General features: G+C 39.9%; 1 protein-coding gene across 4 annotated transcripts in view; it reads left to right on the forward strand.

Annotated features, from left to right (window-relative positions):
* The window catches only part of cadm4 (cell adhesion molecule 4), a 141,786-nt gene that overhangs the window by 118,270 nt on the left and 8,725 nt on the right, over positions 1-14,791 (forward strand). For 2 of the 4 annotated variants that reach the window (XM_084089164.1, XM_084089163.1), the window contains exons 6-7: positions 3,509-3,681; positions 9,451-9,528. In XM_084089164.1, the coding sequence (XP_083945290.1) occupies positions 3,509-3,681; positions 9,451-9,528 (251 nt within the window). The remainder of the gene's footprint in view (positions 1-3,508; positions 3,682-9,450; positions 9,529-14,791) is intronic. The other 2 variants (XM_084089166.1, XM_084089165.1) reach the window with 1 other exon arrangement.

The raw sequence follows: 14,791 nt of genomic DNA on the forward strand, positions 1-14,791 counted from the left end.
GAAACATCATCAATATGACTGCTGTGTTCGTTATTACACCCAAGAACAGAACACCACAATCGTTAGACGCCATTCTACTCAGCACTCCAGCTATCAACAATGAACGCGCGTCGGCGCGTGCTATGATTGACAGCTCGATTTGAGACAGGAGGAAACGTATAAGAAGATAAAAAAAAAACACTGGATGGATTTTTATCATTTTATGATGGTTGTGTACAGGCACTGCCAACACACATTTCAGTACAACCAACTTGTAAAAGTGCATGTACCATTATATGACCCCTTTAAATAAACAACTATTTTGATGCATGAGTGTCCTTCACCAGCATTTGAATTTGTTTTTAACCAATTTTGGTAAATATGGAATGAAGTTTTCGAGTTTTTCAGAGATATTTATTTCTTACATCACTAAATGGCTTATTTTGAAGGAGAAAGTTCTCCTCTGTCAACCTCACCGCTGTCACTGTGAGCACAGACACTTTCTGTCTTAAGAAGACATTAGTCTCTGTTTTTCTCTTTTTCTGTGGCTCAACCGTGGTCACTGAGCCTCTTTTCCCTAAGAGGCTGTGAGCAGAAAGCCATTAAAGCCTCTCCAGAGCCTCGTAAGGAACCGCTACACAAATGAAAGATGGAGAAATAGAGAGGATGCTTGAGCTGCCACTCATTTTACGCTGAAATGCGGGAATGAATGAATGAGTCAGGGAAGGAAAGAAAGATAGTCTCAGAGGGGTTTTAGCTGGGAAAGAGAAATGAAAGGCTACGTGATTTATGCGATGGGGAGTAAGAGAGTGTGAAACGTGTTAATGTTTAATTGTAGGGGCATGTTTGAAGATTACAGAATGCAGTGATGAGAAATGAGAATAGACTGCCCACCCACAGAGAAAACGCTCTCTGGATAGGTTGAGATAAATGAGTGTATTGATGGGAGGGATGAGAGATGGATCCAGATGCTGCTCTACGGTAACTGAACTCACAGTACACTGCGTCGTGCTGCTTGGTTATAAAGCCATTGCGATCATGTTCATCTGACATTAATCACCAATTAAACACAGTCTGCATTTGTTGGATGGGTGTGTTTATTATTCCTCAGTGCTTTGGCTGGCTCGTGCATGTATGTGAGAATGTGTGTGTGGTACTGTATCCTGAATCCTGTGAGGGCTGTAATTAAAAGTGTCCCGTGGGATTACAGTGTGATGACGTAGACTTGTATCCCAGCCAGGGTGGATGAGGGATGAGGCGTTTCACAAGCGGTGGGCTCAGAACAGAAGCCTCAGGCTTTTTGCCCTACAGTTTCCGTGCATCTCCAGCTATTGTGGATCACCTCGCAGCTGTGTGTGTGTGTGTTTTCAGTAATCTCCTCCTTTCATGCTCTTTTGTCTCTGTCTGCCTGGTATTATCTTCTAGGACTATACTTCTCTCTCCTCTCTTCTCTGCAAAATATTGAGTATATAATATATAAACTTTCCAGTAAAAACAAAATCCAATATCCTCAATTAAGATATATGAATCTTAAGTGGCTTATTTACGGTGGCCGAGAGAGCTCAACGTGCTGCAATTGAAGAAAACGCATGCTAATAGAAAAACACCCGCAAATTAAGAAAACATCTTCATCAGTTTTACAACACAAGTGTGCTCCAAATATTCACAACACAACCAAATACAGAAACGCGCTGCAAATAGCACAGACCACAGTGGAAATGTTTCCAGGGGACCCCAATAAGTGACGGACCCCGCAGGGGACATGCTTATTGCTCGGAAGTGAGCATCCCTATGCCCTACTCCCTTCGAAGGGCAGAGCCCTTGAAGTGGGGACTTTGGAGTGAGCAGGGCACTTGTGTGCCATTATGTAGCCATTTGGAACGCACTTGGCGAAGGGAGCAGCGAAAGACAACGTAATTTCCCATGACAACGCAGCACGGTGTCCATCAGCTGAATAGCTGTTCTTACGACGATTAGAAATTTCTTTTATTTTTCAAATGAGTGTGCAGCCTTTTAAACTTTCCGGGGCAGTGACAAGCGCCTCTCACTGCTCTGCTCCTCCGTTTAGGCTGGCTTCAGTCACGTGACGCTGGCTCTGAACGAAAACGCGTTGTGGAAACGCGTTGGCCTAGTACTTTTTGTCCCTCTCTGCTATTATAGTTTTTCAAGATGGCGAAACTACATGGAAGCCTCCGTGGACCTACCCCTCCCATGTATATAAAAATAATAAATTCTTTGTTTACGAGGATAAGTCGGATAATTAGCAGAGGTATTTGTACACCATTGAGGAAATATTTATGAATAAAAATATTGATTTTAGATAATAAAATACCTAAAAAACTACACATTGTCCCTTTAACGTACGGAGCTGCCAGCGGGACATTAAACAGGAAGTGTCTGTCCGAGCTCACAACAGGTTTTGCGTGGGAACGCAAATATCTTTGCGAGGGAACGCAAAAGATTAAAAAATAATAATAATTATCCCATCCTACATTTTTTTCACCACCACGTCCCTTTAGGGGCTCCGTACATCTCTGTATGTTTTGCAAGAAAAAAAGTTTTAATTTATGCAGAGTTTAGTTTTCGTCACTTATTGGGGTCCCCTGGAAACAATTACGTTGTGGTCTGTGCTATTTGCAGCGAGTTGTGAGTATTTGGAGCACATGTATGTTGTAAAACTGATGAAGATGTTTTCTTAATTTTGCGGCTGTTTTTTCTATTTGCATGTGTTTTCTTCAGTTGCATCGCGTTGAGCTCTCTTGGCCACCGTACTTTTAAATAAACGCATCTATAAAACGAAGCAATATTGTTTAGTAAATTTATAAAACAATAATGTTTAGTAAAGATAATAAAGGTGTATGTGTGTACACACACACACACACACACACACACATACACACACGCACACACATATATATATATATATATATATATATATATATATATATATATATATATATATATATATATATATATATATATATATAATGACTCACTGATCAAACACAGTCTCTGTCTCACACAGTAGTATGTGTATAAATATTTATATATATATATATATATATATATATATATATATAAATATTTATACACATACTACTGTGTGAGACAGAGACTGTGTTTGATCAGTGAGTCATTGAATGATTCCTTTAACTGCGTAATTCAGAAACAAATTCAGAGTGAAACAAATAAATGTCAGCATTCAAAACTGCATACTTTTTTAATAGGTACTTCTTTTGATTAAATAGATAGAACATACTTGGCCACAAAATGGCCAAAAAATTATGTATGAATGTGTAACATGAATGTAATCTGGAATCACAATTACATTTATCATGGACATACTACTCTTTTGATGTCTTTTTCATCTTTTTTTATGTTATGAGATTTCTATTCTCTTTCCTCCCTGGTGCCTCATTAGATTTGTTTTTCCAGCTTTTCTTTGAATGCCTTGTTCCTCCTTTGATAAATACTTGATTATTTCTTTAAAAGATTGTCTTTTTACAGTCTGTCTTTTCTTCTTTTCCAGACCACGTGACATCCAGTGGTCACGAGTCAACGACACTCTTCCTGAGAGGGCGGAGAAAACAGCCAACATTCTCCAGGTGTCTCGCCTCAGCCAATCACACAACGGCACTTACCTCTGTCAGGCGCATAATAATTATGGCCGTGCAGCTGACCACTACACACTGCTGGTGTATGGTAAGATAACAAGTGTCCCTGGTCACATGATATTAACACTTACCCCTTCTAAACTACAATACAGCCCACATTTTTGCATGTCAAAGTCTTAAGGCTTTTATATGAAGCCTGTTTCCACACCGCTCAGAATTACAAAACAATTCCAAATGTATACACGTAAACACCTACACTGTCTTTGCCGCTCGAGAACAGCGTGGGTTCTTCGTAGCTACAGAGGTGGTTTACTGTGTCTTTGGATGTGACAAACTGGTGTTGTGCTCCCAATATGGTGTTTTTTTTAGCCCTCCCCCTCTTGCCCAGGTCTGCCCCTTGTGGCTGTTCAGTGAACTGAACCCTTCTGCTGTGTCTGTAGACCTGCAGGATGTGTGATGCATTTTGAAATAGTCTAAGAAATGAGATCCCCAGAGGTCTCCCTCCTTTCTTTCTCTTTTTTCCTCTTTTTTTTCTCCGCATGGTAACGACAGCCATCAAATACGCACGTTAACGAGGCAGCTCGGAGAGCGCAGGTGGGTGGGAATGTCGTCTTTCATCCCGCTTCTATTCCTCGCTCCCTCTCTCTTCTGCTCATTCTGTGTAGGTGAGCCTCTTAGCTTTGAAACACCTCTGCACTTTAGAGAATGTCCCAGGAATCCTGTTTATTCTCCTTTCCTTTCTTTCTTTATTCCTTCCATGCTTCTTACTCCTTTCATTTCTTTCTTCCTTGATTCCTTCTTTACTTTCTTCCTCCCTTCATTTGTTCATTCCTTCCATTCTTCTTTCATTCTTTCTTAATTTCTTCCTCACTTTGTTCCCCTTTTTATCTTTCCTCTCTTCCTTAATTATTTCTTTCTTTCCTTACTTTATTCCTTGCTTTGTTCCTACTACCTTCCTCTGTTCCTTCCTTTGTTCTTTCCATCCTTCCTTAATTTCTTCTTCCTTTCTTCCTCGTTTCGTTCCTTACATCATTCCTTCCTTTCTTCCTCAATTTCTTCCTTCTTTTCTTTCACCTTTCCTTCTATCCTTTCTTCCTTCCCTTCTCCCTATCTTCCTCTCTGCCTTCTTTAATTTCTTTGTTTGCCATGTTCTTTCCTTCCTTCATTTCTTTATTTCTTACCCCTTCATTTCTTCCTCCTTTTTTCATTATTTCACCCCTTCATTTCTTCTTTTCATTCCTTTCACTCCTTTATTCCTCTTTGTCCCTTCTTTTCATTCTTCCTTCCTTCCTTCCTTCCTTCCTTCCTTCCTTCCTTCCTTCCTTCCTTCCTTCCTTTCCTCCTCCTTCTCTTTCCTCCCTTCCATTCATCCTTCCCTCCTTCCTTCTTTCCTTCCATATTTTTCTTTCTCTTTTTCTTCCCTCATTTTGTTGTTTTCTTTGCCCCTTCCTTGTTCCTTCCTTGTTGCTTCCTTCCGTCCGTCCGTCCGTCCGTCCTTCCATCCATCCTGTTCTTCCTTCACCCCTGCCTCTCCTCCCTAGCTGTTTCACCTTTACTATGTTCCTTCCTTCTTTCCTTCATTCCTTTGTTGCTTCCTTCCTTTGTTTGTTTCTTCCTTCCTTCCTTCCTTCCTTCCTTCCTTCCTTCCTTCCTTCCTTCCTTCCTTCCTTCCTTCCTTCCTTCCTTCCTTCCTGCCTTCCCTTCATCATATTTTCCTTCCTCCATCCATCATCCATCCTGTTCTTCCTTCACCCCTTCCTTTCCTACCTTGCTTCCTTCCTATCTTTCTTTCACCATTCCAATGTTCCTTTCTTTCTTTCCTTTCCCTTTTTCCTTTCTTCCCTTCATCCTTCCTTCCTTCCTTCCTTCTTTCCATCCATCCATCCATCTATCCATCCATCCTGTTCCCCCTTCACTCCTCCCTCTCATTCCTTGCTTCCTTCCTATTTTTCTATCACCATTTCTGTTCCTTCCTTCCCTTCATCATGTCTCCAGTCCTTCTTTCTTCATTCCTTCCTTCCTTTCTTTGTCTGGTTGCCTCTCCTACACAGAACACATGCCTCCCCATTTAATGTGTTTGTGTGGGAGTAAATGAACAAGATTTGTTGTTAACTCTCAGCGGTATCAGCGTATTTAGGTTTCATCCGCTGGAAATCCTATGCTCTAGTGCAACTAAAAAGAGAGAAATGTCTGACTTCTGAAGGCTGATAGAGGATGAGGGAGAGCTATTGAGATGATGAGTCAGCAGTCACAGTGACACGAGAGGGTGGAGGAGGGCTGATCTAAATATCTTGCTGCTTCGCACTGACAAACTTTTTCCCACTGATTTATTTTATGTCTAAAGTGACCATGAAGTGCAAAATGAGGAGCAACCAGCCAATATGAACAGGATGATGATTATAAACTGAAGGTAGATGAGAGAAAGACAGAATGAATCAGGCAACAGAGAGCAATGGAGAGAGGTGACACAGATAATGAGGAAATGAGGAAGACAAAAGGACAGAGGAGGAGGAGACTTTGTTTTTGCAGGAATTTTGCAATTTACTCTGACTGATATGCAAGTGTTTATTTACCACATGGCTCAACAGGTACGCCTGTCTGTGCTGCTTTATCTCTGTCTCTCTGGAAACTTTTACATTTGCATATATATTTGGTGCAAAACTTTTTTGTGTATTGCTACGTTTTTAGATTTATTTAAATGTATCTGTGTGCTTCAGGTTTTGCCTACACAAGAACTGTTAAACCTTAAATCACTTACATTGAAGGGAGCAGCCAAAAGTCTCCATGAGGAAAATGTCTGAGAAAAAACATGCTAAATGTTTTAATGAAAATCTAAAGTTGTTTCTGTGAGTGTTATATTTAAGGTGAGAGGATAGAAAATGTCATTAACTCACTAGAAAAACAATAGTCAATATAAAGACCTCACCACAGAAAAGCAAATGTGTGTGTGCGTGCGTGCATGTGTGCGTGCGCGTGTGTGTGTGTACTCACTTCCACATATGATGCTTGTTCAGTGGTCAAAAGGTCAGAGGACAGTCCCTTGGAGACATGCCTATGTAAAACAGCATCAGTACAGTGCCATTACAATCGAATGGCCTCAGGGAGCCACTGAGATTGAAATGAGAGAAGAGAAAAGGAGGGATGGACAAAAGGAGATGGAGGGAGAACCAACAATGCTTGCAGGAGAGAGAAAAAGATGTAGCGCAGTAATGAGCTGTGGCTCTAATTGGGAGAAATAACATGGGCACTTTATTAATGAAGTGAAACTTTGGAAAAAGAGAAGGAAGCATGAGCAAGAGGGGATATAGTAATTGAAAATGTCATTTTTTACCTTTGGATAGTCATGACAGGAATATTAAGCAAGGTGAATCAAGGAGTGTGTCGAGTTGACGACAGAGACTTGGCCTTTTAGCGGAGAGGGGAGAGGTGAGAGACTGTGGGATTTACGGACTAGAACACAACTTGAAGATCTGGAGGATTAGAACACAACTTGAAGATCTGGAGGATTAGAACACAACTTGAAGATCTGGAGGATTAGAACACAACTTGAAGATCTGGAGGATTAGAACACAACTTGAAGATCTGGTCTTTCTTTCTTTGGTGGTATAATGTGCCACAAAACCAATTGTCCCAAAAACGCAGAGAACATTGCTGACTTGACTCACCCAAACATTTGTGTGATGAAATGTTTATCAGCTTTCAGCCTGATCCATAATGATGTGCAGGAGGAAGGAAAGAAGAAAAGCCTTTTAAATGACTGGTTTTGAAGAAAAGTGCAGGAAAACAGAAATGTAAAAGTGTGAGCAAATGGAAAGAGGGATAGGAAATGTAATGAGGAAAAAAAAGGATCCGAGTGATGGAATAGGGGAACCAAAAACAAAAATGTGGTCATTATTTACTCACCCTCATGTCATTCCAAACCTGTATGACTTTCTTTCTTCTGAGCACAAAAGAAAAGATTTTGAAGACTGCGTTTCATGCAATTACAATGATTTGGGACCGAAGCTTTCAAGCCTAAAAAGGATGCAAAAGCACCATAAAATAACATAAAAGTGATCCACAAAGTCATCATTCACTGTAAGTGTTTTTGTGGTCATGAGAGTAGCGATTTTTGATTTGTGAAAGTATAATTTACTTGATCAGTGGATTTGGGATCTTTTCAATGAATATGCTGCAGTTTCACACAACATTCCGAATGGCTTCCAAATTGAACTGATTCAGTTCTCAAGCTCAACTCACGGATCAGGTTGCAGTGGTTCTGTTAGTGATATCAGTGAATCACAATGTTCATTTTAGTTACCGTATTTTTCGGACTATAAGTCGCTCCGGAGTATAAGTCGCATCAGTCAAAAAATGCGTCATGAAGAGGAAAAAAACATATATAAGTCGCACTGGACTATAAGTCGCATTTATTTAGAAATTTATTTCACAAAATCCAAGACCAAGAACAGACATTTAATCTGGAAAGGCAAGTTATTCATCTACACAGTAGCACACAGAACAACAGGCTGAGTATGTGTCCGGTGTGTTAACACAACACACTAACAGTTATTCAGCTACACAATAGCATAAAGAACATATACCTGGGAGGCTGAATAGGCTAAATCAACATAAGCCAGTGAGTCCAACAAGCAAGTTACCAGTAAACAAGTTCACCAAGCACCCGCGATCTCATTCCACATCACTGAATCCATTGAATTTTCTTCATCCTTGGTGTCGCTTCTGAACAACTCCGCCATAGAGCGCCCTCTCGTGGCTGTAGACGGTAATGTTTTCATCTCAGTCTGAATTAATTTTGATATACAAGTCGCACCTTACTATAAGTCGCAGGACCAGCCAAACTATGAAAAAAAGTGCGACTTATAGTCCGGAAAATACGGTAGTTTCTTACACAAATCAATTTTAAGAATACAGAAGCCTTGGAAATGGTCATATTGACAACATTTATTCAACTTTTATGGAGCTTCTGTGTCATGTCTGCCTGTCCTTGTTTATGGCCTAAAACTTTTCTCTATTTATTTTCTAAAGAATAATAAAGTCATACAGGTTTGTAATTACATTAGGGTGAGTAAATAATGACAGAATTCACATTTTGGGGTTAACTATGCCTTAAAGAATCATTTTTAGGAGAACTATACCTTTAAGATGTTGGGGGATCTGTCCTTTTAACAATCTGAAATGTTTTAAAATGTGAGAGGTTTTGCCACAGTAGAAGACAAGAGGATTTGAGAGGAGAGGAACGAGAGAGATGATTAGCTGAAGAGTCAGGGTGGTCTCGGGATATTGATCTGTGTCTGGCTATTGATCAGTCTGGTACCATGCTGTTAATCCCTCTGAGTTTTGAAGGCCACACACATACGCAACCCGAAAACTTGCTGCTCTTTGTTGCATAAAAAGGATAGACCCATATGCAGAGAGAGTAGCTGCGAGCCAGCAACAGGAACGAGATGGGACGAGAGAGAGCGATGAGGCTAGTGCCTATATTAGAAGGTGTGGAGGATGGTGAGCAGAGCAGAAAGATTGATGATCTTTGGGATGGAGGGATTGAAGATTACAGTGAGAGAGATAGTGCTGAGCCTCGGGTGCACGGTAACTGCAGTATTTTGCAGCGGTGAGGGATGAAAGGGTGGAACAGGAAGCTGCTGCACCCTGCTGGCTGGAGATGTTATCCGCATAGAGACCCTTGACCCTGGCAGAGGGGTGCAATTCACGAACAACACTGTTTATCTCTTGCTTACACACTTGTACACTCACATACACAATGACAGGCCTCATTTTGCTTGTTTCCTCTTGCATGTGCTTGTATGTAGCTGCAGTAGATTGTTAATAACCCTGTTGTAATGCCATTCCCTTGTAGTGTCTGTCCCTCCCAACCCTCATCCTGCCATCGCTCACCCCACCCTTCCATCCTCCAGTTTTACAAAGGAATACAAAGGTAACCCTTCTTCCATCACCTTACCTTACCTGTACTCATCATTCATTTCCCTTCACTTTTTTCCCCTGAAGTGTTTATTCCACCATAAACAATCATGCTTTAGGTTTACATGATTTAACATTTTTTTCTTTCCCTTAGAATAAAACAGGCTGTTTTTCCACTGCAGCTTTTAAAAAGATGTAAACAACCTCTTTTTTTATTGGCTAACCTCTTCACATGTGTAATAATGAGTGACAGTTTTATTACAGTGCTTGCACAATGAGCAATGCAATAATTTTTTTCTTTATCTCATTCTTTGACTTCTACACAAATTTCTGCATCCATCATTTGATTTGTAAATAATTCTGTTCATTTTCTTCATAATTTATGATGTATTTACACTGGTTTTGACAGACTATAAAACAAATGAAAGTCATACTGCAGCTGTGTGAAGTTATGATCTTCTGTGAAACCAGAATTTTCAGATCCGATTTGACAGTATGTGACATGATCCAACCGGATATGATATATTAGAGTCAAAACTTTTCAGTAATTTTTGTGACTTTATCCAAAACACACTCTACTTTAAATAAATGTGGGGGGGGAGATAAATGTTTACGTTGTTAAACACTGCCTTGGGCAACTCATATTATGCTTTCTATGTTTTGGTTATTGCAAAGTTTATATTTGTTTAAAAATTGTATGTCCTCAAACTCGGAATTATGTGTTTTCTTGGCAACTCTTTAATAGTTTAATTTGAGCAATCAATAGACAAAACCAAAATAAAACAAGTAACAGTCCTTATGCAAATGCATTATTAATAAACTAGATTATTTAGCAGTTCATTAAATAGTAGTTATTGAAGATTGCTCTTCTTGTGCTAGCTACATTAAACTGTATTGTGTCTTTCATTTATTTTCAGATTAATCTTGCATTATTAAGACATTTACAATAGTCAATTATTGAAATTATTCGTTGCATTTTATTTTACAGTAAATGCACTTCTGTGTACTTGCAGTGTTTTTACCTAAGAAAGTACTGGGTTAAGGTTAGGTCTAGGGGAAGGTTCAAGGTTAGTACCTAGTTATTACCCAGTTATTGCAATTACTATAATAACTACATAGTATATACATGGGGAACAGGACTGTAAAATAAAGTGCTACTGAATTATTAAACAGAAATATTTTTTTATTATACAGATAAATATTAAACAGAAACTACTTTACCACATTTAAATGCTGAAGTCACAGCAATTTTGCAAATTTATAAGTAAGTTGCAATTACAAGTTCTACAAGGATGTGAATGCTTTTTACGTGTCGGTATCTTAATCACGTTAATTCCGATATTTGAACGCATCTGTACGTGTCTTCAAGCTATAAAGACAGGACACTAGGCACAGAAGCTACCTTATTTATCCATCTATACTGCATATTACTGTCAATCTCTACCTTTCTCTCTCTGTCTTTGGTTTCACAACGTTTCAATCGCTTTATCTAAAACTTTAATATTTCCTTGTTTGCTACCATGCAATCACTGTTATTTCCTTCAGGAAATGCAAATCCAGTTTTCTTTAATTGTCTTCCACCTCATTCTCCTTCTCAACATATGCAAATTCTTCCCTGACGGCTCTGCTCCGATGCTTGCCTTTAAACCGGTTTTGTTCCATATGTTTTCTCCTGCTAAATCGCCTAATTTCTCATCTTCTCATTCATGTTTTCTGTTTATTAATGTTCCTTAAGATGTATGCGCGCACACTTCTATTGTCTTCCAAGTGCCCTTGTCATCTGAAGCACTAGCGCTGCTCTCCAGAGGATCTACTCAGCTGCTGTGCCATGTTTTTTATTACAATTTAAGAGTCTGTGAACAGATGAAGAAACACATCCTGAAAGAGAGTGAGAAAGAGAGCACAATGACCCCTTAAAAGAGGCCCAGCTCTACAGCAGCATCGCTTGTCATTCATGATGTTGTGGGATGTGAGGTCGGGTCAGACGAAAGCCCTTGATCATCCCACCTGACAGAACTACTGAGAGACTTCACTGTACTGCAAGACATCAACATCACGCAACACTGCACAAACCTCACACCTCAACACACTGACCTGCAGAGGAAGATATTAGATGCGGTTTCATTTTGTGCACTTCAAAGTGCACAGTCATTGCATCTATGACTTTTTGCTTTGCTTTTCTTCACACTCTCTCACACAAACCTTTTTCATCAGTCTCATTTCTTTTTCTCTGTCTTGCTCCTCTTCTTTCTGAATTGTATTGTTTGCTGTCTCCAATATCCAACAAGAATTGAGGGGGTAAAGACTATGTTTTCCAGAACAGACTGGGAAAGAAAGACTATTTCAAGTGGAAGCGAGGCTGTGGTCTCTTTAATGTCACATTCTCAGCGCCAGGTGGCGGGCAGCAGCGTTAATTTTTCATTGTCTCTGAAACGAATCTTAATGAAATGTTACTCGACAGCCTGTTCAAAGGCAACCTCCCTTTCTCTATATCTCCCGCTGTTTCTCTAGCATTTGCGGTGAAAAGTGTGTAATTTTTTTGATGTTTAAATACTTTTTCTTATCCCATCTTAATGTGCAGAGACAACTGTAAGTAAGTCATTTGTAGGTTTATTTTCCCCTGAAAAGTGTAAACACTGAGGCTCTGTGGTGAAAGCATTGTTCTGTTTGTTTGAGAATCCTAACCAGCCCCACACGGGGCTATCAGTTTGGCTTACCAATGGAAAAACGGCACGTTTTTTTTAAACCAAACATTATTACACACTTTACCTTTAAACTAACAGTTTTCAAAAATGTTATTTACTCATTCAAGTGGTCCAAAAGCTGTATGTTATTCTAAGAATCCTCACACCGCTCCAATGAGGGTTCAGTGAACATGTTACTCATGAACTCTTGTCATTGTTTGAATGTTTCAATCTTGTACAACATGGCGATTTTGCTACACACTCAAAAGGTCACACACTGGATCTTGTCGAGTGGATATTCACTGGTCTGCACTGCTGGTCTACATAATGTTTCCGTGCTTGGTTCTCAGATTGGACTGTCTGATCACCTCCTCATCGAACTAAACTGTGAAATGCCTCTTCCCCACCTCAGGGTGAAAACCACTATAACCTACCATAACCTCAATTCTGTTAATCCATTACTGTTTTCTGAATCTATACAAACTCATATCTCTGATATTACTAAACACACTAGCTCCCTCAATATCCTTACCAAATATAATGCCTGTATTTCCACTGCCCTTGATATACACGCCCCTCTTAAAAGTAGATTTGTACCTTCTACACACACGTCTCCCTGGTTTACCCCTGCACTTCTTCACTTCAAATCTAAAAACAGTTGGTCGTCGCCTTGAACGCCTTTACAGGAAAACTGGTTTGACTGTTCACCTTACTGCTTACACGGACCATATTCAGTTATACAAATCTGCTAAAAAATACTGCACGCTCTAGTTACTACTCTACTATTATTATTAATACATCCTCTCGACCTAAAACACTGTTTTCTGTAGCCAATAAACTCACCAACCCTACTGCACCTGTCATAAGTAACTTCTGTGAGTCATTCCTGCATTTCTTTCAAAATAAAATCGATAGCATTCATAATCTTTTCCCATCCATGATCTCTCCTGTCTCCACACATGACTTCCCCACTGCTTTTACACCTGGTACTTTTACACTTTTGCTCCCACAACCCCTGCTTATATCTCTGAGCTAATCAACAAAGCAAACACATCTTCCTGTCATCTTGATCCCGCTCCTACTGCTTTCCTTAAAAAATGTGCGCCTGTCATTTCACTGCCGATTTCACTTCTCATCTCCCAACTACTAAGTACTGGTGCTGTTCCTCTGGAATTAAAAACTGCTGCTGTCACTCCTGTCCTAAAGAAACCTGGCCTCGACCCCTCTTACATGGCCAACTACAGAGTACAGACCAATCTCAAATCTACCATTTCTTTCGAAACTGCTTGAGAAAGTGGTCACTGCCCAACTTCAAACACATTTGTCATCTAACAACCACTATGAATGTTTTCAATCCGGTTTTCGCACACTCCACAGTACTGAGACAGCACTTCTTAGGGTTGTGAATGATCTCCTTATGGCCACTGACTCCGGCTCCACCAGTATTCCAATTCTTCTAGACATTTCCTCTGCATTCAACACAATCTTTCACAGTATTCTCATCTCACAACTCTCTGCTCTTGGTATTTCTGGAACTGTCCTATCCTGGTTCACCTCCTACCTGTCTGGTCGCCAGCATTACATCTCTATTCGCCAGGCTAAGTCCACTACTCTGTCGCACACGATGTTCCCCAGGGTTCTGTTCTTGGGCCTCTTCTTTTCATCATCTACATGCTCCCATTAGGTAACATCATCCGTCATCATGGCTTTAAATTCTATTCTATCCATTCTCAACACAATGCTCCTTTCCCTACAAATTCCATATCAGCTTGTATTGATGATATAAATGCTTGGATGACCAGTAATTTTCTCAAACTCAACACTGATAAAACAGTGCTTCTACTTCTTATTGGTTCACCTCAAATTACATCCCGTTTCTGTGTCGACAATGTTAATATTGCTGGAGTTTTGGTTCAACCTTCCACCACTGTCAAAAACCTGTCAATCAACCTTTGATTCCTCTCTTTCCTTCCTTCCACACATCTCCTCGCTCACTAAGTCTGCCTTCTTTCACCTTCGTAATATCGTGCGCTTGTGTCCATTTCTGAATATCAGCGATGCTGAGACCCTAGTTCACGCTTTCATCACTTCACAGCTTGACTACTGCAATTCTCTTTTCTATGGATTACCCAATTCATCAATAAATAAGATCCAATATATTCAGAACTCTGCAGCTATGGTCCTCACATACACAAAGAAATCTTCCCACAATACTCCGATTTTACACAGACTTCATTGGCTACCCGTTCGCTTTCGTATTCAATACAAGATACTCCTTATCACATTAAAAGCACTCCATGGTCTTGCCCCCAACTATATTTCTAATCTTATCCATACCTACTCCCCAGTTCGCTTGGCGATCCGTTGGCACAAACTATCATCGTTTGGTGGAAGAGCTTTTTGCACCACTGCCCCAACTCTTTGGAATTCTGTTCCCCAACACATCCGCGACCTTTCATCATTACACGATTTCAAAACCCACCTCAAAACATATCTTTTTGCTGCTTGTTTCCCTGACCCCTTACTCCATGATCTGATTTTTATGTATATGTACCTCTATCTATTATGTTATCCATCTCAGTTTATTTGTATCGT

Source organism: Abramis brama (genome assembly GCF_963993115.1).
Source record: "Abramis brama genome assembly, chromosome: 17".
Classification (NCBI taxonomy): Eukaryota; Metazoa; Chordata; class Actinopteri; order Cypriniformes; family Leuciscidae; genus Abramis; species Abramis brama.